The sequence below is a fragment of the Callorhinchus milii genome, unplaced genomic scaffold, assembly GCF_018977255.1.
Source record: "Callorhinchus milii isolate IMCB2004 unplaced genomic scaffold, IMCB_Cmil_1.0 Scaffold3, whole genome shotgun sequence".
NCBI classification, from domain to species: domain Eukaryota; kingdom Metazoa; phylum Chordata; class Chondrichthyes; order Chimaeriformes; family Callorhinchidae; genus Callorhinchus; species Callorhinchus milii.
The window spans coordinates 21106974-21129097 of NW_024704744.1; the positions used below are offsets into that span (position 1 = coordinate 21106974).

The window sequence follows — 22124 nt, forward strand, 5'->3', positions numbered from 1 at the left end:
CCAGTCTGTGTCCTTTCCTGCACCAAGCTGTGCAGCCCTATTGTCACCTGGCTCCACTGGCTCCCCATCCCCAGGTAGATCAAGTTCAAGGTCCTTTTACCTCTAACTGCCTCCAGTGTTGTTCCACCTACTTCTTCGACCTCAGCAAACATTACTGACCCGTCCTCTACATTCGTTTAGCGAGCTGTGAATTGCTTGATGCTCCTCCACCCAAACCTCCCTTTTTGCTCTCACACTATGGAACTCCATCCTCCGACTCCCTCCTTCGCCTCGTTCAAGGTCCATCTCAAGAGCTATCCCTTTGACCATGCTTTCGGTCATCTTTCCCCTCCCCATCAACTTGGCTTCCATTGTTCACTATGTTAGAGTTTAAGAAAGGCAAATGAAAACAAATAGTGTATTAGTTTTGCTAGTTATAAAATTTGACTCCTAGGAATTTAATGAAATAACATAGGACTGATTTATGTATAGAAATTAATTACACATATTTGAATTCTCCAGGGTCGTGAATCTGGAAAGATTCAGAAATATAGTTTACCCAATGTTTGTTTGGTCCAGAAGTATGTCTTGAACTGCAGAGGTTATCAACTGTTGCTTAACTGTAATTCCAGGTAAGTATTTATTTATATAATATTGAATAACTATCACTGAAATTTGCAGAGCTGAACCTACTTTCACTGGACGGAAGACTGTGAGGAGACATAATCCAGCTCTTTAAAATACCGAGTGGCACAGCTAATATAGTTGTAAAGAGTCTGTTTTTAACTCAGGCTGTGAGTACTGAAAATGCTTAATCAACACATTATTAGCATATTGTAAAGCATCTTTTGAATCATTTGCAATTTATGTACAAATTAAAATGGGTAAAGTGAGAGGAGAAGATAATGCCTATGTCAGTCATTTTTAACATTCTTTTAAGTAGTTTACTTTGAATCCGTATCACGCTCGATATTCCTGATGCAGAAGTATTAACTGAAATGGTTGTCTTTAAGGCTGATAAAGCTGTACATAGATTGAGCTAATAGCCATTTTCTGTAAGGAATACTAAATTAATTTTGATTTTTGTACTGAAGAAAATTGTACAGAAGTCAGCTATTTGGTAATGGTCACTAACAAAAAAACCTTTAGTAATGTTATAGGTATTTTAAACTACTATATAATCTGTGGTAATGTATAATTTGTGAAATTGTCTGCCTAGCCGCCTTGCCATCATCGACATCTCAGGAATTCTAACGTTTTTTGACCTTGAGGCAAGACAAATGGACAGCACAGGCCAGCAAGTGACAGGTGAACATCTGAAATTTGAGCGCAAGGATGTCTGGGATATGAAATGGGCAAATGACAACCCAGATTTATTTGCAATGATGGAGAAGACCAGAATGTATGTTTTTAGAAACTTGGACCCTGAGGTGAGACTTTACAGTATAACAACAACAACAAAAACTTGGATTGATATAGCGCCCTCCACGCCGAACGGCGTCTCAGAGCGCTTTATAGTAACAGATACCGGTACCGAGCCAGGGGGAGGGGGAAGAAGGTGACCAAAGGCGTGGTCGAAAAGAAAGGTCTTCAGCAGAGACCTGAAAATGGGAAGGGAGGGAGCGAGATGAAGGGAGTGAAGAAGGCAGTTCCAGAGCCTTGGGGCATAGTGACTGAAGGCACGGCTGCCGAGGGTGGAGTTATATGTTATATATGTTATTATATGCTATATGTTATTAAAACCAACCCAATAATTCCAATTTGCTCTCATGGATGTGTATGTTTTTGTAAAATCCAAAGGGGTCATATTTTTAGAAAAAAATTGGTGTAGATTTTTAATTTCATGGGGTGCAGTATGGAAGGCTGGTGGATATAATTTTTGCAAACAACAGCAGCAAATTACGTTGGTATAGCGCCTTTCACGTTAGGAGGACATCTCAAGGTGCTGGCAAGTTTAATAGTATGACAAATCTATAGCATTTAGAAGCCTCACCACAACAAGTATTTGATTTTTCAAGAGTGTTAACATGGCATTGCTAAGGAAACTTATCATGGAATAGATGTGCTATTTAGATTATGTTGATGACAGTGGTGGAGAGCAGACTGAAGTTCCACGTATGTATGCTACTTACTCATGGAAATGTCCCTATGCCTGGTATGGAATGTTCACTCTCCCCCTGGAGATGCGCCCGGCTTGCTTACTAGCCGAGAGTATTAGGTATATGTTGAAAGAGCCAAGGGCGTGTGTTGGGGTTACTGTTGGGAGTTTAACCAGTTAACACTGCCTAGATTGCCATTGAGAACATTGTGTGGCAAAATTCTGTCTAAATAGACATTTGTTAGGTCAGGGTATTAAAGGATACGGGGCAAGGTTAGGTAATTAGACTTGAGGTACACATCAGACATGATTTTATAGAATTGCGGAACAGGCTCAAGGGGCTGAATGGCCTATTCCTTTTTCTATAATTCCCATTGCTGGTCCAGATTGCACCATCCTATCCGTTAGGGCTTTGGCTTGCAAAATTAATAGGAGCTGAGTGGGAAGAATCCCTGCTCTCAGTGACTGGTTGGCCCTTCCAAGTCTTAATTATCTACAAAAACAGTCCCTACACATGACAATAATTACTTGTGTGAAATGCTTTGAGACTTTTCAGTGTGCGACATGAAAGGCACGATACAATTGGGATGTCCTGCCGACGTGAAAGGCGCTATACAAATGTAATCTTGTTGTTGTTGTGCTAAGGTTCAGTAAAATGTAAGTTCTTTCTTCGTTAGCATACATTTGTTTGGAATTGTGTTTGTTGATCAGATGGAATGAAGGCTTTGTGGTAACAAAGTATTATTGGATTTGTGTTTGTAATATTCAGTAAAAAAAAATTCATATTTAATAATTACTGGGAATGTTTATTGTTTAAAATATCTACAGGAACCAATTCAGACATCTGGGTATATATGTAACTTTGAAGATTTGGAAATCAAGTCTGTGCTTCTGGATGAAATTCTGAAGGTAACACTCATTTCAACTACTTAGATGTTTTGCCATTCTGCATATTAAAAAAACGTATCTCTCCTCTAATGCTTAGTTAATTCACCTTAGTGAACTGAAATGCATTCTCTTTGTGTACTGCCTAAGTTCTGACTAGAAACAAATCCCTTAAGGAAACCTGAGGTTGAAATGTTAAATCAACAAACTGTATTTTAAAAGTCATTGGCAAGTTCTTGTTCTTTCCAATTTAGCTATTCAGGTAAACCCAGCTCACCAGCTTTCCCAAGTCCACAAACAACAGATCGTACAGAACTCCGCAGCCTGTATTGTATCCCACACTAGGCTCTCTGTGCCCATCATGCCCATCCTTGCACAGCTCCACTGGCTCCTTATTCCCCAGGGGTTCAATTTCAAGATCTCATCCTCACCTTCAAATAACAACAACTTGCATTTATCTAGCCCCCCTCTCACAGGGCAGCACTCCAGAGCGCTTAAAATGCCTTTAATAGACTTTGCTAACTCCTGTGACCCTCCTCCCCTGATCATTCACTCTGCTCTGCCACTCTGCCCTCCTCACCATTGGCTGGTGAGCCTTAGCTACTTTCACCCTTCCCTCTGGAGCGCTTGTGAATTCTATCCACTTCACCCTTTCCTGCTCTGCTTTCAAACTTCACATGAAGACCTCTTTGACTTTTGGCCAATTATGGCTTTTTAGTAGGAAAACTGAAGTAATATTGAAATTAAATATTATTAATGTGTGGTATAATAATAAAAAAACTAATGCAGTTTATTTTTAAATCCATACCTCTTCAACAATGTCAAGATCGCTTTCCTGGGGGTAATAATTCCTTCAAAAAAAAATAATAAATTGGTCACTCAATCCATGATTATTTGTGGGACACTATTGTGCGCAATTGGCTGCCACGTTTTGCCTACAAAGTATACAGTCAATTCACTTTACAGTATATTCTGTGAAGCACTTTGAGACGTAGGCAACGCAGAATGATTACATTGATTCATTTTCTGTAAAAGCTACCATGAAATATCAATATTGAGCAAGGTATCTTAGATTGGATAAACCAAAAGAGAGAGATGTTAGGAAGAACATATTTTTAAACTCTCGTGATAGGCCAGAAAAAATCTAGAAAATATTAGCCGTGTTCTCTATAAATTGCCCCAATGTCACATTGGGAATTATGACCCCCCCAATGTTGCACTGATTTTAAATGAAGACAAAACTAATAAACCTAGAAAGATCTATTTAAAAATGGTAAATGTGTAGAACAATCTGGTAATTTTTTCGTTAAGAAAGAATAGAATAGAGCTTTGGTGAGCTCAATTATATTTTTCTTGTACTTGAATTATGCTTACCAGAGCTTTCAGGTTGAGGAATGAGGTATCCGCCATCATCCACTGAGTTGGGAAACTCCTCTCTTGTTCATAATTGTATATAATTCCCCTATATTTTCTTCTTCAGATCCTACACTGCTTATGCAGCATCTTCTTTGCAGTTTTTGAGGAATGTGCTGAAACATGATAAGAAATTGACTTTCTGTTTGATTGTTTCTCACACCTATTTGCATATCTGTTTGTAATTCCATCACCACCTATCAGTATGCAATAGTGCCCTACTACTCTGTTACAGAGTGCATCAGTAAAACCATCACACTGTGCTAACTGGTTTTCCCATAGTGTTAATTTTAATAAATGACTTCTGTTGAAGCTTAATTCACCTGTGGATATACTTTGATATTTTGGGGGAATGTCTCTCTTTACAGGAACCAGGCCAACCAAACAAAGACTATGTAATTAACTTTGAAATCCGTTCACTACGTGACAGTCGCGCTCTGATAGAGAAAGTTGGGATTGAAGATGCGTCTTTGTTTATTGAAGACAATCCACATCCTAGACTTTGGTAAGGAATTAATTAGCAAAATGACGTTCTCTTATTCCATGCTTTCATATGTTGTTGTGCCTATGTTAGGTGATCTAACATTTACTGTCTGTAAGGTCCATTATTTCTAACATTTATTGTACCAAGGTATGAGATTAGTTTATAATCCCAAATTTCATGTGAGGCACCAATTTTGGGGTGGGGAGAAGGGGGAGTAGGAGATGTAAGAAATGTCTTCATTGTGAATATGATTCCATTTAACATACAATAGATATAACCTTCTGTATGAACAGTATGAGTGATCATTAGAATTTTATGGATCATATTACAACACTTTTGATATTGTTTTCCTATGAAATTATTTTCTTACAATATAAAAAAATGGCTGCCACTGTACATTCATACTTGATGATTAAGTATGCTGAAATAATTAGTATTTCAAGATAAATTAGTCTTGTTTGAATGAGTATTATTTCTAATCAAAATTGATCTATTAGCTATTTTTATGCTGCACTATAGAAGTCTACTCTCGGAGTGTTTTGATGTCTGTGGTGCATAAGCTACAAAACCAATGTGCCTGAATTTCTCCAGTTACCTTTTTGGCTTTAACTAAATAGAAAAGCCAAATCCAACTTGGCTTCTCAAAATGTTACTGCTTTGGAGATGAAATGTTAAACCTTCAATTTTTTTAAAAATAGAAAAAGCAAATTCCAGGGTGCTGTGTAAAGGACAAAATATACATAAGTTGTTATTGCTTCCTTGGATGTTTGACTGTGAAACAGTAATGGAATCATTTATGTATTTGTTTTGGAACTGCTGAAATGATTGATGCTCACAAGACCTGTGCAATATCACAGACTCAACTTGACTGTCCTTGTTAATTTTAACAAGTAAAGGTGGAATTTGGGTTAATGGATGATGTTTTCTTGTGAAAAACATTTGATCTATTGAATGTGAGCATAACTATCCTGAATTGGAAAATCATGATTAATTCATATAGCACAAGACAGGTATAGATGTAACCAAGCTTTCAACCCTTTTAATCTCATCCTTCCATAATGTCCACTCTGTCTTCCCTTTATGTCAGTCTTTCGGTCAAGATCAAGTATAATTTCTGCACTTGATAATAGAAATTGTTCGGATGCAAAGATTATTGTGTCCCTTTGGAAGGTAGATAGATCTCATCTCTTTTCATTCAGCTTTATATCTGTAATGTATTGCAATGGCAAATTGAAAATGTTATTCTGAGTGTTCTTTGTCAGTTTGTATTTTTGGTTAGCTGCATGTTTTGACACCTATCGCCATGTTTGAGTATTCAATCTAGACTGAGAGTACCACTTACTTCAATTCCATTTAGCATTGTATGCCTCTATTAGGTGTGACGGTTCTCACCTTCTTGGATGACCTCTGTTAACAATCATAGAAATTCGAGAAGCACTTTGGGCTAGGTAAACATTTAATTTTTTATATTGTCTTGTCATAACCCCAGCAATTCTGCACTAGCAACCTGTAAAACAAACCTGGCAACACTAATCCCAAAACACAACCTTGTTCAATCCAGAAGTGACTGACCTCGGCTCTAATTAATATATGAACCGCAAAACTGTTAGTTTTTCAGAGAATTCAACTCGAGACCTGGGGTTTCACTTTGTGCTACTTCAAATATCCTACAGCAGGCAGCAACAAAACCCAACTATGAATGGTTACTTCCTAATGGGATGACTGTATTTGTTGTATTTCAGGCGATTGCTTGCAGAAGCAGCCCTTCAGAAGCTTGATCTTAAGACAGCAGAGCAGGCTTTTGTCCGTTGTAAAGACTACCAGGGCATTGAGTTTGTAAAACGTCTGGGAAACCTTCAAAGCGAGTACATGAAACAGGCAGAAACAGCAGCTTACTTTGGAAGATTTGAGGAAGCTGAGAGAATGTATCTGGACATGGACAGAAGGTATTCATACTATTTGATTGAATATATTTTGAAATAAAATGGAACTGGTTTATGATACTGTTATTCCTGTACTGTACTTATGAAATCTTATTAAGATCTTATGAAAAAATATTTTCTTATTGTTTGCTGTTTCATATACTATATATGCCAAATACTATTTTTCAATTCCAGTAAAATGATTTGATGAATCTACGAATATGCATTGTTTGACTGAATGAAAACTGAACTGAAAAACTGAAGATACTGTACTACATTGTACTACCTCCACATACTACTGTAACAATGGCCTTCCTTGTTACCTTATTCCTCTTGTCAATTATTTGGTGAAATATTTCTGACTGAATTCCCCAATGATTCTTCTCTGAGTGTCTGCATACTTTAGGATGAGAAATGTTGTCTGGATAAAGACTTTTTTTTATTGGCGAGTTCCTATTTATGCTTGCAGGGATCTGGCTATTAGCCTAAGGATCAAGCTGGGAGACTGGTTTCGAGTACTACAGCTGCTAAAAACTGGCTCTGGTGATGCTGATGATGCCCTCCTTGAGCAAGCTTACAATGCTATTGGAGACTATTTTGCAGATCGACAAAAGTGGTATGCAGGAATAGAATTTTACAAAATTATTAAAATGTGCATTTTCCAGACTTTTGTTTGGAACTAGTTTACAAAATGAACTGGGTCTCTTTACTTGTTTTATCTTTCTTATTATGATATTCCCTCACAAAATACACATTCACTACACTTTGCAGTATATTTGAAGTGCATTGAAAATAATCTGTCAGAATTTAATGAAATATATTGAATATTCGTTGAATTTGATATCTAAGCGCTCTGGGACGCTATCCTGCGTGAGGAGCGCTATATAAATGCAAGTTGTAGTTGATTTCACAACAAAAGAATGTCTCAAAGCACAAGATATACTGTAAAATATAGTGACTATTTTGTAGGTGAAAGAAGCAGCCAATGTGTACACAACAATGTCACGAAAACAACCATGAAGTGAATGCCCAAATTGACAAAGTGAAAGTTTAATATTTGGATGGAGCCCATTGCATGTAGATGTATGGTTTTCAAAGAGGCATCATGCTGAATTTTTACATTGAGATGTAAAAATCTACTGTGTTCGGATGTCATGACACAGAATATTCAGACTGGCTCAGGGTAAAGACGAAAATGGCGAGTGCCTTGCTTCATTTCCTTAATTGAGTATTTCTATAGCAACCTAAAACATCAAGAGAAGAGCTGCTCAGTATTTCTGGTAGTGAGGTTTTGTAAACTACTTCCCCTATTGCTGGAGCTCAATGGGCAGTTGAGGTAGCTTGCAAAACGTGGCTCTGATTGTATTTACAGTTCATGACTTTTGCACCCTCCTAACTGTATAATTAAAAATGTGCTAATATATACTAACTCTATTTACATTTCATCACTAAAATTACGACCCCCATGATATGAACAGAGGACAAAAGATTCACATGTTCTAATTATCGTGATTGTCGTGAGAAAAATTATTATTGTTGATGGGACGTTGATGGTATTATCAAAACTAATTACTACTGAGCTTTGTTTCACTTTTTGTATTTATGTTATGTTGTTATATGTTTCTCCTTTTTGAGTCTCATTTATCATAAAAGGAGAATCATATTAAACATAGAAATATTATGTATATATGAGAAAAACGTGAACTGCTTTGAGACGTCTTGATGATGTGATAAGCACTCGCTATATTAAATGCAAGGATTATTATAAGGATTATTTTTGTTGCTTTCTTAAAAGTTGATTGTATCTAAGTATGCTGATACTATTACAGTAGTTCAATATTTATTCAAAGTTCCCTTTAGGTAACATGATATCCCAGCCTGAGGAATGTTGTGATACTAAAAAAAAATTAGAATATTTGAAATCATCTTTGTGCTTTCAGGATGAACGCTGTTCAGTATTACATACAAGGCCGAAATCAGGAGCGACTGGCAGAATGCTATTATATGCTGGAGGATTATGATGGACTGGAGAAGCTGGCAAACTCTCTTCCAGAGAACAATAAACTTCTTCCTGTAAGAATTGGGTAGAAAACATTCCCCCTTAGCTGAAATATAGAGGTTTATCTGCACATGAAAAAGGACCACTGATAAACAAAACCTAAGACTGCTCAGGCCCTATAGTTAGAAGTTCGAATACTTTTGAAAGCAGAAGTAACTATTAATATAGGCAATAGGTTTGTAATGCTTCATTACAGGCTATCACATTGAATTAGTTATGAAACAATGACCTTTCAGTGAATGATTTTAAGAAAAAGCTACCATTTTCTTTGGGTGGAACAAAAACTATACTTTTTTTTATCAATTTGTAGGCAACACCATAAGTTGCTTTTGTAAGATACCACCAAATTCAGATGGTTCACTATTTTTAGGTGATGACATCGTACCTTCTCACAATATGACCAAAATTGCAAGTGTTACTGGAAGTTAAACATTTGGTATTGCAATAAGCAGTTTAGATGTAAGGAAATTAATCAAGCATTGGTTGGTGAATCATTTGAAGCAAAATAAAATGAGAACTACAGTGCTCTAATCTGATTGCTTTCTTTTTCTCCAGTCCCCCTATAAAAACATCTGTTGTGTCTTTAGAATCGGTAGAATATCTCAAACGTTGAGATGGCGACAAGAATATCCTCTTAATTGTGGAGATCTTCAGTAATCTGTTATATTGTTCTAAAAAGTTTTTAAAACAGCAGAATCTTTTACATCTTTGATTTGTTTTACAGGAAATAGCTCACATGTTTGTTACTGTGGGTATGTGTGAGCAAGCCGTCTCTGCATTCTTGAAATGCAACCAGCCTAAAGCTGCAGTTGAAACCTGTATACATCTGAATCAGGTAAGCCTCAAAAGAACAACAAAACTGCAAATTCTTCATCGGTTCAAATAGGATGTATGTCAATTCAGCTGAAAAATAGGTTATAAGCATAACACTGTTTACTGGTACATGTTACAGGTTTGATGTCATCCGCAGTCTTTGTGGTGTTACATAACTTGCCTTTTCGTATGGTCACTATAGCTGAATCTTGTCACACATTGCTCTCTAGCCCTCGTGCATTTCAACTGCTTTCAGTAAACAATAGTCAGGGTTGGCCCCAGATCATTTTAGGAATCAGGTCTACTGTAGATCAGCGAATGTATGAGCTAAGAAAATAACTGGTCTGGTACACAAATTAGGTGGAATTCTGACCTTTTTACTAATAATATGATACTGGTATTGCAGCACAGTATCAGGCACTCACTGAATGGTAAATATTAGCCGTAATTCTGATCACCTTTTTACAGATCAACATTTTGGTACAGCAACCCACAGCACTATTAAAGTATCTTTACTTCACACATTTTATGCACCACAATTATGTAACTCATTTTAAAGTCCTCTTTTCTCATCTCAAAAATATTCAAGTGGAATAAAGCCGTTGAGCTGGCCAAGAATCACAATATGAAAGAAATTGGATCCCTTTTGGCTAAGTATGCATCTCACTTGTTGGAGAAGAATAAAACTCTGGAAGCTATTGAGCTTTATCGAAAGGCCCATCATTTCCTGGATGCTGCAAGGCTCATGCTTAAGGTAATTTGTTTTCTTGATAGCTTAGTACATTTTTTAATTTCATATAGGTATTAAGAGAATATTGTAATGTACTTTACAATTTCAAGCATTTGATTTTTCTAGTGTTGTAGATTGGAAAACTGTTAAATAATATTGCCCATTATTTTAGCGTGGATCAATTCTTACTGCTTTTTTATTTCACATTGTTAATGATTAGTGTTTGTGCATGATACATTCTATATCATATTAAATACCTTCTAGACTCTGATAATTCCAGGATAAAACAAATGATTCACTGATTATCAGCATGTTTCCTGTGAAAATACCTATAATCCATTTGATATTCGTGGTATTTTGAGCATCGAATTTTATAAATCTGATAATTGGGCTATACATTTAATAATAATCCTTGCATTTGACATGTATTATTTATTGACCTATCCATTCACAAATAAGACAAAAGAGATTGTTTGCTTGTTGAATGTTCATGTAAAAATTAACTCATTATTTTGAGTCTTGTAATTCAGTTTTGATTTTGCAGTCGATATAAATAGAACAAAACTGTTCTTCAGAGCAATGGTTTTCTTCTTAGGGACATTGAAGCAAAGGACCATTCCCTACCCATAATGCTCAGAAAGTAAAGCCATATTCTCAATTCAAAGATGAATCAACTGATAGGAAATCTGGTCATTAAAATGGTGGAGAGCAGTGAGATGCACCCATCACAACCCTCGCCTAATTAGTGTATCTGGCTAACTCTAGAATCTTGAAATTCTACCCAGATTGATGTTTAAGACCACTTTACCTTTTACAAAAAAATTAAGATGCGATATCAATTGGAATCTATCTCTACACAAAACACTCTTATGTTTAACGTGTAAGTACATTTTAGTATAATTAGTTGCATAATATCACTATAATTGAGCCTTACTTATGAGCATCGAATTTTTGAGTATTCACTTCTCAATTCACTCTAACCATTTCATCTTCCTGATACGCCACTCCCATTGCTCAGCAATCCCTGGCCTGCTTTATGACCCTGACCTATCTTCCCCACCATTGGCAGGTGGGCTTTCAGCCTTTAAGCACTTTGGGATGTCCTCCCGACATGAAAGGGTCTATGTAAATGAACATTTATATTGTAATGTTGTATTGAAAGATACTGGGTGCAACACAAATTTGCAATGTGGCATTGTACAAACTTTAATTACATAATAATAGAGTGGTTTGAACAAGTTCATTCTTGTTAATGTGTTCGTTTGTACTTTCATTAAAAGAAAACTTTTTAAAAAGTTAGTGATCAAACAAACTGCTTTCTTTAGATTGCTGAGGAAGAAGCCAAGAAGAGAACTAAACCTTTACGGGTTAAAAAACTTTATGTACTGGCAGCATTACTGGTGGAAGATTACCACGAGCAGATAAAGAACACTCAGAGGGCAAAAGTGAAAGGGAAGAGATCAGAGGTATTGCCTTTTTAAACTCAATTTTGGTCAATCTTGCAGTTTACTGATTATAATATAATGCTACAAAGCTAAATATTAAAGTCTTACAATTTAGTATTAATAGTATTGCAGCCAGCTTTCTGATTAATGATTGAAATATTTTAACTGATTTAATAATAAAAAATTCTAGTTGCTATTATTTGTGCATATGAATGGCTTTCTGCAAATGTTTATACTTAGAAATTTGAAGTACATTTGGAGGACCAACAAATAGTACATTTTATCATAGATGTTATCTTTCCCACAAATGGAAGGGCAGACGGGAGACAAGGATTCTTCCCACTCAGATCCTCTTAACCCTGTAAGATAAAGCCTTAGCAAGTAGGGTGTCCTTGCTGAACAAGTAGCAGGAAGTTTGCCAGATAGTGCTCTCAATGCTATGTAGCTTTAGCTGGTTAAACTTCAGCAGCAACCCAACATACAATCTGGGATCCTGAACCTCGACTCTCGCCAACCTGCACCTATTACCTTCTGGATTTAGATATGCAGGATACATTCCTTAAGGGAGAGACTGCACATTGCATTCCAGTCACACAGAAATTTCCGTACGTAGGTGGCATGCATATTGGAATTTTGTCTGGTTTGGATACTCTTAAATATGATGAGTTTCTGCATGTGGCAGACACTTGGCTGACCAAAAAAAACAAGGAACCTAATTCAAGAGACAGTTGGGAAATCTGCCACCCATTTTATTACAAGAAACTTCCTATGCCAAGGGCAAAATTTCATATGCTGGTCTGGCTAATACCAGGTCATATATAATTACCTTCACAACAGCTTACACCCATTGGAATCATTACACAGACTTGTATATTATGATTTCTGGGCACAATAAATCAGTCACCATAACTAATTCTGTCTTTATCCTTTTAACATAACAATTTTTTTGAATGTATCGAACTTCAGTGCCAATAATATTTGTAATGGGTGGAAAAAGTAATTTTAAGAAGATATTATGTTCTTTGGAGAATGGAATGTTTGTTCACTGAATGTACTTTATGGTCTAATGCCATATAAATTATAGTCTTTTTACTGTGTGGCTTTGAGCCTGTGAGGCTGCTTCCTGTTCTCAAACTCTGGTATTTATATCACTGATGTAAAGTAGCTTGTCTCAGACTGTTCAGAGGCGTGCCTCAAACATTTACAATAAAGAGCTCCCTGTGTTCCTTAGAACACCAGAAAAAATGTCAGCAAGACATGCTGTTGTTATGTGTTCCATCTTCGTACCTCTAACCTTACCTACTTTAGTGGACATTTCCTCATTGGATATCAGAGCATTGGCAGTCATTTGAGATATCCTTCTGATGTGAATATAAATTGTATTGTTGCCATAGATCTGTCTGAGAATAGAACAAGGCTCATCTATATAGTTAGCAATATCCTTCAACTTGGATGTCTTTCTTTTTTTTCTAAGGCTGCCTAAATTCGAGACTGAACGTTTTTCAGTGTTGCCCCTTATTTCGTCTTTGGAGTAACTATGTTTCAACTAGAGCTGCTACCTGTGCTCATTGATAACTCAATGCAGAGCTGTGGTGCACATAACTGTTATGAATGCTTTTATTTGGAAAATAATAATAATCCTTGCATTTGATATAAAGCTTTTCACATCTTCTCGAAGTCTCAAAGCACTTAGAGATACTTATCAATGTGATTCATATCTCCACCCTGTTCAGTCTTTCATTCACGCTTGTTTGCATGATGACCATTATGGTGTGACGTATTAAAATAACGTTGAACAGAAAATCAATTTTCTGCTGCCACAACTAGGGATTCTGAGCGAGGAAATCATTAGAATAGATGGTGTGAAAATTACAATATAATACAATTTACATTTATTTAGTGACTATCGCGAGTATATCTGCTTGACGCAGCTGGCTGGGCACTCGTTGAGGGAGTGGGGAGGGAAATAATAATAAATTGAATCATTCACACAGGTACAAGAGGTTTTTTCTGTGGTATAACTAAAGGATAATTCTTTAGACGGAGGAAGCATTATTAGGCACCTCGTCTAAATTATTGTCAAAGATGATATGTCAGATTAATATGAGGGATGAAATCATTTTGAATGGTTAAATCTGTCCATACTTGGAATAGTGTCCTAAAACTCTTACAAACTTATCATAACAAAGCACCCTTTGTTTCTTTTCGAAGATGTTGCATTTGTTTTTGACTTGCTTGCCTGACCCCAGCTTGGGTTTCAAATGCTGTACACTGTCCAGTGCCTTGGGATGTCCTCCCGACGTGAAAGGCGCTATACAAATGTAATCTTCTTGTTGTTGTTTGTTTCAGGCCACAACAGCACTGGCTGGGTTACTTGAGGAAGATGCATCTTTATCAGATAATCGTATCATTGACATTGCTTGGCGTGGGGCAGAGGCTTATCACTTCTTTTTGCTCGCACAACGCCAGCTCTACGAAGGCTATGTAGATGCTGCTATGAAGACAGGTAAAGCCTTCAAAACATTAGATGTGGATTGTTTGTTTTGCATTGAAAATGTGTCCTTAGATTATTTCACATTTGCTGAAATTTCACCCAAACTGTAAAGTGAAAATAATGTGCAAAATGGGGTGGGGGCATTTATCTGTGTAATGATTGTGATGTAGTAATAGAAAGTCGCCAAGGTAATTTATTTACCTAAATATTCCCGTGTTTTGTTATAACCTTGATTGTTGTTATTAGTATGATGGTTGTCTCTTGATAACAGTTATGTATATCTATTATAAGTTGTTTTTTCTGGAAAAATGGATGTAAATTGAGTTGTGAATTTGCAGCTCTTCATTTGCGGGACTACGAAGATATCATCCCACCAGTTGAGATTTACTCTTTGCTAGCCCTTTCTGCTTGTGCCAACCGAGCCTTTGGGACCTGTTCCAAAGCATTTATAAAGCTTGAATCATTAGAGACACTGACGTCAGAACAGAGCCAGCAATATGAGGACTTGGCACTTGAGATATTCATCAAGCATAGCCCCAAAGATGGCAAGAAATCTGATTTGGATAATCTCCCAGAAGGGTGGGTATAAATTGTTTCCTGTTTCAATATTTCATGAAGATGTTTCCATTGGAAATAGCAGTAAAATATCCACAAAGGGCTTGTTTACCAAACCATTACAGTTGATGTGTTTAAAGGCACTATACACATTAATGTGGTGCTGTTAGTTTAAATGATTGTGTTTGACAGATTCATCAATGTTGCAGTTTGCCCAATGAAACTAATTGGCGAAAAATGTGTTTTTTCGCAATAGATTTAGAACAGCGTCAGCTGACAATTATAATTCACTCCCCCCCCCCCCCCCTCCACACACACACATACACACTCCTTGGCCCCAATCCCAATGGTAGACCATGAAGAAGGGCCAGTTGCCATCTTGAATATTGTCTTATCTAGAGCAGGCCAACAATACAATTTCTTGACCCTAAAGACAACATTTCAATATTGCTGCTCAATCCATTTATATTAAGGTTGTATCCACTTTTTAAGTGTTACAAAACACTTGCTGGGCTGAATGATTAGGACCATGGAAATATTCTTATGGCTTTAGCACAATGGTAGAAAGCTGGATATCAGCAAGATATTATTTTCATGTCCTTGCTGCAAGGATGATTTGGATGGTAGAAATATCTGTGTCTCTAACAACCAAAATTTAATAATGGAGATATAACATTCTGGAATTATAAACGTTAGGAATGAGAAATTATTTATGCAGAATGTTACACTTAGATTAAATGTGTATTGAAGTAGATTGCATATAATCTATAGTAGTAATAGGATTGTTGGGTCAGATAACCCTTCCTTGTTATGTGCTTTTTAAAATTTTTGGTTCCAGTGATAATTTAGTATTTTAATTACTGCATTTTGGGTCACGTTAATACGGAAAGATGCAGAACTAATGTAAATTGTCTCTGAATGAAATGAGAATGTTATCCTGTTAGGCTTGTCTGGCAATACATCCAAACAAGGTTACATCAGCTTCACTTGATGATATTCTCCTGGTAAGTATCTTCTTATTTGCGAGACAGTGGTGCTGAACTTCTGTATGGAGCAACAGAAAAGGGGACAGCTCTGATTGATTTTCTGTTCTCAGATGGACTAGCAATTTGATTCCATGCACATAAATATAGTCATGGATTAATTATCAGTGTCATAAATGATGCACCATATTTATTGCAAAATGTAACTGATGGAAAATGAATAATGTGTGATTTTTTTTTCCAGCAGAGGAGAAGGGAAACTTCCAACTTGTATTGTGACAGGACGGCCAATTGCAGATTACCAGTTCTGGATGTGCGGCATCTGTAAGCACTGTGCTCATGAACAAGACATAAGCAACTACACTTTCTGTCCGCTTTGTCATAGTGCCGTGGGGTAGATCAGTAAATACTAAACACAGACATTTTAACTGTGAGTTGTTAGTTTAGACCCTTTTGCCACATAAAATGAGTTTTTATAAATTAACTTTGTCATTACTTCAGTGTGTAAGTTTTTTTTTATACTTAATAACATAACTTAGTCTATACAACTAACGTTTAATGCCATTTCTTCATTTACTTTTCAAACCAGTTACATTATTTGAATGTGATTTAGAAAAATGGGAAGATGAATTTACCAAATAATATTCTTCATATATGTTCAGTCCTGACAATTTTCGGTAAACCAGTCAGATAACCGTTGATTAAGGCTGCAGATTTGGCACAGCATTTTTTGTCAAAAATCGCGGAGCAGTCACAGTGAATGGTGCAGGTTTACAGGAAAATGTTGAGAAAAGTCACAGGTATGGAAATTCAGTCAAACCTTTTCATACCCAATGTCTAAAATGGGATACAATAAAAAAAACCTTACCGATGAGTGTGGGAAGCGGCTGGGCTGTGTGTGTGCATCCGTGTGTGCAAGAATGCTTTGAATTTCTTGCATTAATCTTGAGAGAGGCAGGCACATTGAATTGGAGCCGGGAGGAGACCGAGCTGTGTGCAGGCAAGCCTTGCGAGAACAGTTTGAATTGCCCGCATCAACCTTGAGAGCGGCCGGCACATCTGCCAGGCTCTCAAGGTTAATCAAGTTTAATGCAGGAAATGTATGGGGGTCGGCTTTGTCACGGACAAACAGAAACATCACAGTATCCGTGACATTTTTTCGCATGTGACAGACTTGGAGTCCTATTTAGGATTATTCATAAAATCGCTGACCAGGGTACATTCAAATATGATGAGAGCTTGGTTGGACTGTTGCAAAGTTCAAGCAATTTGTAAACATCTTTTGGACCTAAATTGGTTTTGTTACCCAGTCTGATACTAATATATTTTGCTACATTTAACTCAACAAATAATACTCATGTTATTTTTATACTTAATGAACTTATGGTCCTGCAAGGTCAGCTGTAAAATAAAGATCTTGTAAAGGTATGTTACACGACAAAATGAGGCGAAAACCATGGTTCAATGAAAGATTTAAGGTAAAGTAAATCACATCAGATGACAGGAGGGACAATGCAGGAAAATATTTTATTGTGATACTATGGGGGTTATATCGCTACTGTATATTAAAGCATTTTACTTGAGTTTGAATGAAATTTGAACTAATATTTTCTAGACATGTGACCCTTATCTGAGATGTTATGAAGAATGCTATATAAATGCATGTTCACTGATGCATATGTACATACATGCCACTTGACCTACATTTACTACATAGAAATATTTGATAAAGCTGGTCTGAACAACAAAAATCATTTGTCAACAGCAATAGTTATTTTATTGGGGGCCAAAATGACTATTTGTAACAGGATTTCTTAATAAAAATTCCAAAACACAAATGGGGGTTCCTTCCCGTAAGTATAAACTAGTCCCCAAGTAGATTGTGCCCGACTTATTTGTTAGTGGAAAGAGCCCCTTTTGCAACACTAAAGTTCTTTTTAAGAAATTGCCATATTTTAGACCACATAACTGCGAGAATCCAAGCTTCTCAGCAGTATTATCTTTTTGCAGTCATCAGACATATTCTATTTTGTTAGCTCTACAAAATTTAATTAAAAATTACTAAATACATTTGTTTTGGCAATGACACTATTTGATTTATTTAGTGAGGTTTAACCACTTGATTATTGAAGGTAATCTATTCAACATAAAATACAATAAGGCTTGTAGATTGTTGTATGTAATGAGATCAAGGAAGTTTGTTTCAGATATAATGTTCTGTGATATCCTGAAGCAACTCTATGGTATTTTTTCTTACCTTTGTGGACAGCCTATTAACTAGGTATCTAATGTTCAAAAAAGTGTTGTGAAAAGTTATTTTTGGTGTAAAAATTAATTTACAACACCAATATCTTGTTTATAAGATTTGTACAACTTATGCTGTATGCAGTGGTAACCTGATTCCTTGCACTTCAATCTTAAATGTTTCCTATATAAAGTTATTTTAATAATATTAAAATCTGTGTTGTTTATTTCTGTATGTTTTTTATAATGCAACAACAGTAACTTACTCTCTAACACAATAAATTAAAAAAATTGGAATTTGCAGAAATGCAGCATCTGACCATCTTTCAGAGCAGCTGAGATTCTGCTCCAGGACTCGAGTTACCTAAGAAGCTGCAAAACATCTACCTTCCCTCCAATCATGAGAACAGCAACAAGTTAACCAAGTGATAGGAATACAATGAGTCACTCAGGTGAAATTCAGGCTCCAGCCAGCCTCTGAACTAGCAATCAACAGGCAGGCAATTTTTATGCCCCATCCTTCAAAATTGAGTGAGATGCCTTGCAGTTGATCCTGATACAAGTGAACTTAAAACCACCACAAAATACCAATTTATCAATACAGAAGAAAGCAATGAGGTTGATCCCTCGTGGAAAGAGTAGTAGATAAAGACTTCAAAAGCCATGATGGCCTCTTGAACTTCAAAAGGAGACTTCTAAGAAGAGATCTTTTGGAGGTATATAAAATCAAAGGGCTGAAAGGCCTTCATCTGAAGCTCTCATGAGTAGGAGCAGTCCACCAACGACAACATATCTTATGAGATAATAGTGTATTGATCAAGCTGCCACCTATGTATATGACCTCATTTTTTTTGTTCTTGATGAATGCAGCACATTGAGGCCCTGATTCAGGCAATATCAACACATGACTATCTTCCTTAGGGGTGGCTTCGAGGTCATGGAATATTGGAAACAAGTTGATGCTTTGTGGTGGTCTTGGTAATCTGGTTTCTGAGTCAGACAGGCCTGCAATACTCCAATGCAATACTGATGACAGTCCAGCCAACTTGGCTCATCAGCCATCTGCTCTTGGAGGGGCAGACCCATCAGTGGGGGCTGTGGTTCTTCCCACTCAATTCCTGTTAACCTTGCAAGCCAAATTTCTAACGTTGATCCAAGCTGGACAAGCAACAGTACTCAAATGAACAAACCAGAAGTTAAGCTGTTCTAGCTTAGTAAGTTCAATTTACACCTAATATATGAATTTAGGCAAGCAGTCTGCTCCCTCTGGGGAGAGTACATACTTTATTCCAGACAAACAGGAAATTTCCTAATAGATAGCATGTAGATACCAAACTCCGGTTTGGATACTGGGTTTCTGCATGGGTCAGACATTAGTCATTTGTACACATTCTGAATAGGGTCAAAGAAAGTTGCTTGTCTCCAGGTGAGCATCACATTTCCCCTTTCCTCTGAAGAGGAGATTGCTGATACGTATGAAAAGAATTATTCTATTAAAAAAAAGCCCCAGTCTCCCAAAGCATTTCCCATGAAGTGGACTTGCCATAAATTAACTTTGATGAGTACCTTCATTGTGTCCTACTATTAAGACATCTGTCTATGTGGTCAAATCCAGGTTTCACCATCTGGTGCACATACCTAATTTACTGCCCTCACTCACTGTCCCCATCCTCCTCCTCATATGGTCAGCAGCCAAAATTAAATGGGAAAACCTATTGCAACCCAAAATGAGTCTCTCCACACTGTACCAGATGGAGCAAACCTGTGAGCAGACAGTAGTGTGTGAGCAGACAGTAGTTTGGGATGAGGGGGAGTGAGCAGACAGTAGTGTGTGGGGGGAGTGTGAGCAGTAGTGTGTGTGTGTGGGGGTGTGTGTAGGGGGGAGGATGGTGTGTGGGGGGAGGAGGAGGGTGTGTGGGGGGTGTGGGAGGGAGGAGGAGGGCGTGTGTGGGAGGGAGGAGGAGGGGGTGTGTGGGAGGGAGGGGGTGTGTGGGAGGGAGGAGGGGGTGTGGGGGGAGTGTGGGGGGAGGGGGGAGTGTGAGCAGTAGTGGGTGTGTGTGGGGGTGTGGGGCGGGAGGGGGTGTGGGGGGAGGAGGGGTGTGGGGAGTGTGAGCAGTAGTGTGTGTGTGGGGGTGTGGGGGGAGGAGGGTGTGTGGGGGGTGTGTGTGTGGGAGGAGGAGAGGGTGTGGGGGGTGTGGGAGGAGGAGGGGGGGTGTGGGGGAGGGGGAGTGTGAGCAGTGTGTGTGTGGGGGTGTGGGGGGAGGAGGGTGTGTGGGGGGTGTGTGTGTGGGAGGAGGAGAGGGTGTGTGTGTGGGAGGAGAGGAGGGTGTGTGGGAGAGGAGGGGGGGGGTGTGGGGGAGGGGGAGTGTGAGCAGTGTGTGTGTGGGGGGAGGAGGGTGTGTGGGGGGTGTGTGTGTGGGAGGAGGAGAGGGTGTGGGGGGGGTGTGGGAGGAGGAGGGGGGGTGGGGGGAGGGGGGAGTGTGAGCAGTGTGTGTGTGGGGGTGTGGGGGAGGAGGGTGTGTGGGGGTGTGTGTGTGGGAGGAGGAGAGGGTGTGGGGTGTGGGGGGAGGAGGGGTGTGGGGGTGTGTGGGGAGGGGGGGTGTGGGGGGAGGGGGGAGTGTGAGCAGTGTGGGTGTGTGGGGGGTGTGGGGGCGGAGGGGGTGTGGGGGGGGAGGGGTGTGTGGGGGGGTGTGAGCAGTAGTGTGTGTTCCTTCATTACGTCGAGGCTCGACTGTGCAACTCACTGCTTGTCGGCCTCCCCAACTCCTCCCTCCACAGGTTGCACATCATCCAGACCTCTGCAGCCCATGTCCTCTCCCGCACTTGGCTCCGCGACCCTATCACCCCCATCCTCACCCATCTCCACTGGCTTCCCATCACACACAGAATACAATTCAATATCCTGGTCCTCACATTCAGAGCCCTCCACGGTCTTGCTCCCCCCTACCTCTCCGACCTCCTAACCCCCTACCACCCTGTTCACTCCCTCCGCTCAGCGGGATCCGGCCTGCTTCATGTCCCCCCCCTTGCTCACCCCACTATCGGCGGGCGGGCCTTCCGCCACTCTGCACCCACCCTGTGGAACTCCATCCCACAGTCCCTCTGTCTCGTCCCCTCCCTCACCACTTTCAAGACCCACCTCAAGACCCTCCTCTTCAACCGTGCTTTTGATCTCTCTGCTTCCCACCCTGCCCTTCACCCTCCCCGACCCTCAGCTCGGGTCCGAAACTCTGTCTATCAGTGCCTTGGGACATCCTCCCGACGTGAAAGGCGCTATAACAAATGTAATTTTGTTGTTATCCCAGAGTGCACACTGGAGTAATGCTGGAGTTGTAACCAATTAAAACCACAAAGTTTGCCATTGTGAGCATTGTCTGTCAAACATCCCACTGCTTATCCTTCTAGGACCACCCTATCTGTTAGGGGTTTGCTCAGGCTCCCCGTCAGCTTTCTGAGACATCCTCCCGAGATAAAAGGCTCTATAGAAATGTAAAATTGTTGTTTGGCTTGCAGGGCTAATGGGAGCTGAGTGGGAAGAATCCCTGCTCCCAGTGACTTTCTGGTTTCAAACCTAATGCGCTTTGAAGAGAATATCAGCGCACCAACTTTACCACTGCATTTGGGATATGTTGTATCCAGGAACATGATTTGAGAAATCCTTAAATTGGATCGTAACTGGTTTGTTTGCCAGTGTGGCAGCAATCCTCAATTACTAAAGTGCTAACGAACCTGACCTCAGCATCTCATTATTATTTACGGTTTAAAAACTTGCTACACGTGACGTCTCAACTCTGGAAATACAAAATTGCAGAATTATAGCATGCAGTCATGAACTTGTGCCAGTGTATTCATGTTGGGGAGTCAATTTCATTTAATTCTGAGACTTGATGTTGCCATTAATGACATCTGGAGCTTACTAATTGATAATGTTATTTCTTGATCAGCAAATGCAATTCAGAGGACCTGGCGACTGCATACAACAATAGAGGTCAAATAAAATACTTAAGGGTAGACTTTTAC

The 22124-nt window shown here is 38.8% G+C and overlaps 2 protein-coding genes across 2 annotated transcripts in view; both read left to right on the top strand.

Moving 5' to 3' along the window:
- wdr35 (WD repeat domain 35) overlaps positions 1–18262 on the top strand; it is a 45906-nt gene extending 27644 nt beyond the window's left edge. The window contains exons 15-27 of the mRNA XM_007900395.2: positions 502–611; positions 1199–1409; positions 2906–2986; positions 4744–4880; positions 6602–6805; positions 7251–7397; positions 8722–8854; positions 9565–9675; positions 10243–10407; positions 11709–11849; positions 14178–14334; positions 14661–14901; positions 16108–18262. Coding sequence (XP_007898586.1) covers positions 502–611; positions 1199–1409; positions 2906–2986; positions 4744–4880; positions 6602–6805; positions 7251–7397; positions 8722–8854; positions 9565–9675; positions 10243–10407; positions 11709–11849; positions 14178–14334; positions 14661–14901; positions 16108–16258 — 1989 coding nt within the window. The 3' untranslated portion in view covers positions 16259–18262. The remainder of the gene's footprint in view (positions 1–501; positions 612–1198; positions 1410–2905; positions 2987–4743; positions 4881–6601; positions 6806–7250; positions 7398–8721; positions 8855–9564; positions 9676–10242; positions 10408–11708; positions 11850–14177; positions 14335–14660; positions 14902–16107) is intronic.
- Positions 18263–22043: 3781 nt separating this feature from the next.
- Positions 22044–22124, top strand: part of ttc32 (tetratricopeptide repeat domain 32) — a gene marked incomplete at its 5' end in the record, with an annotated part of 2493 nt that continues 2412 nt past the window's right edge. The window contains 1 exon segment of the mRNA XM_042332795.1: positions 22044–22124. Within this exon segment, the coding sequence (XP_042188729.1) occupies positions 22044–22124 (81 nt within the window).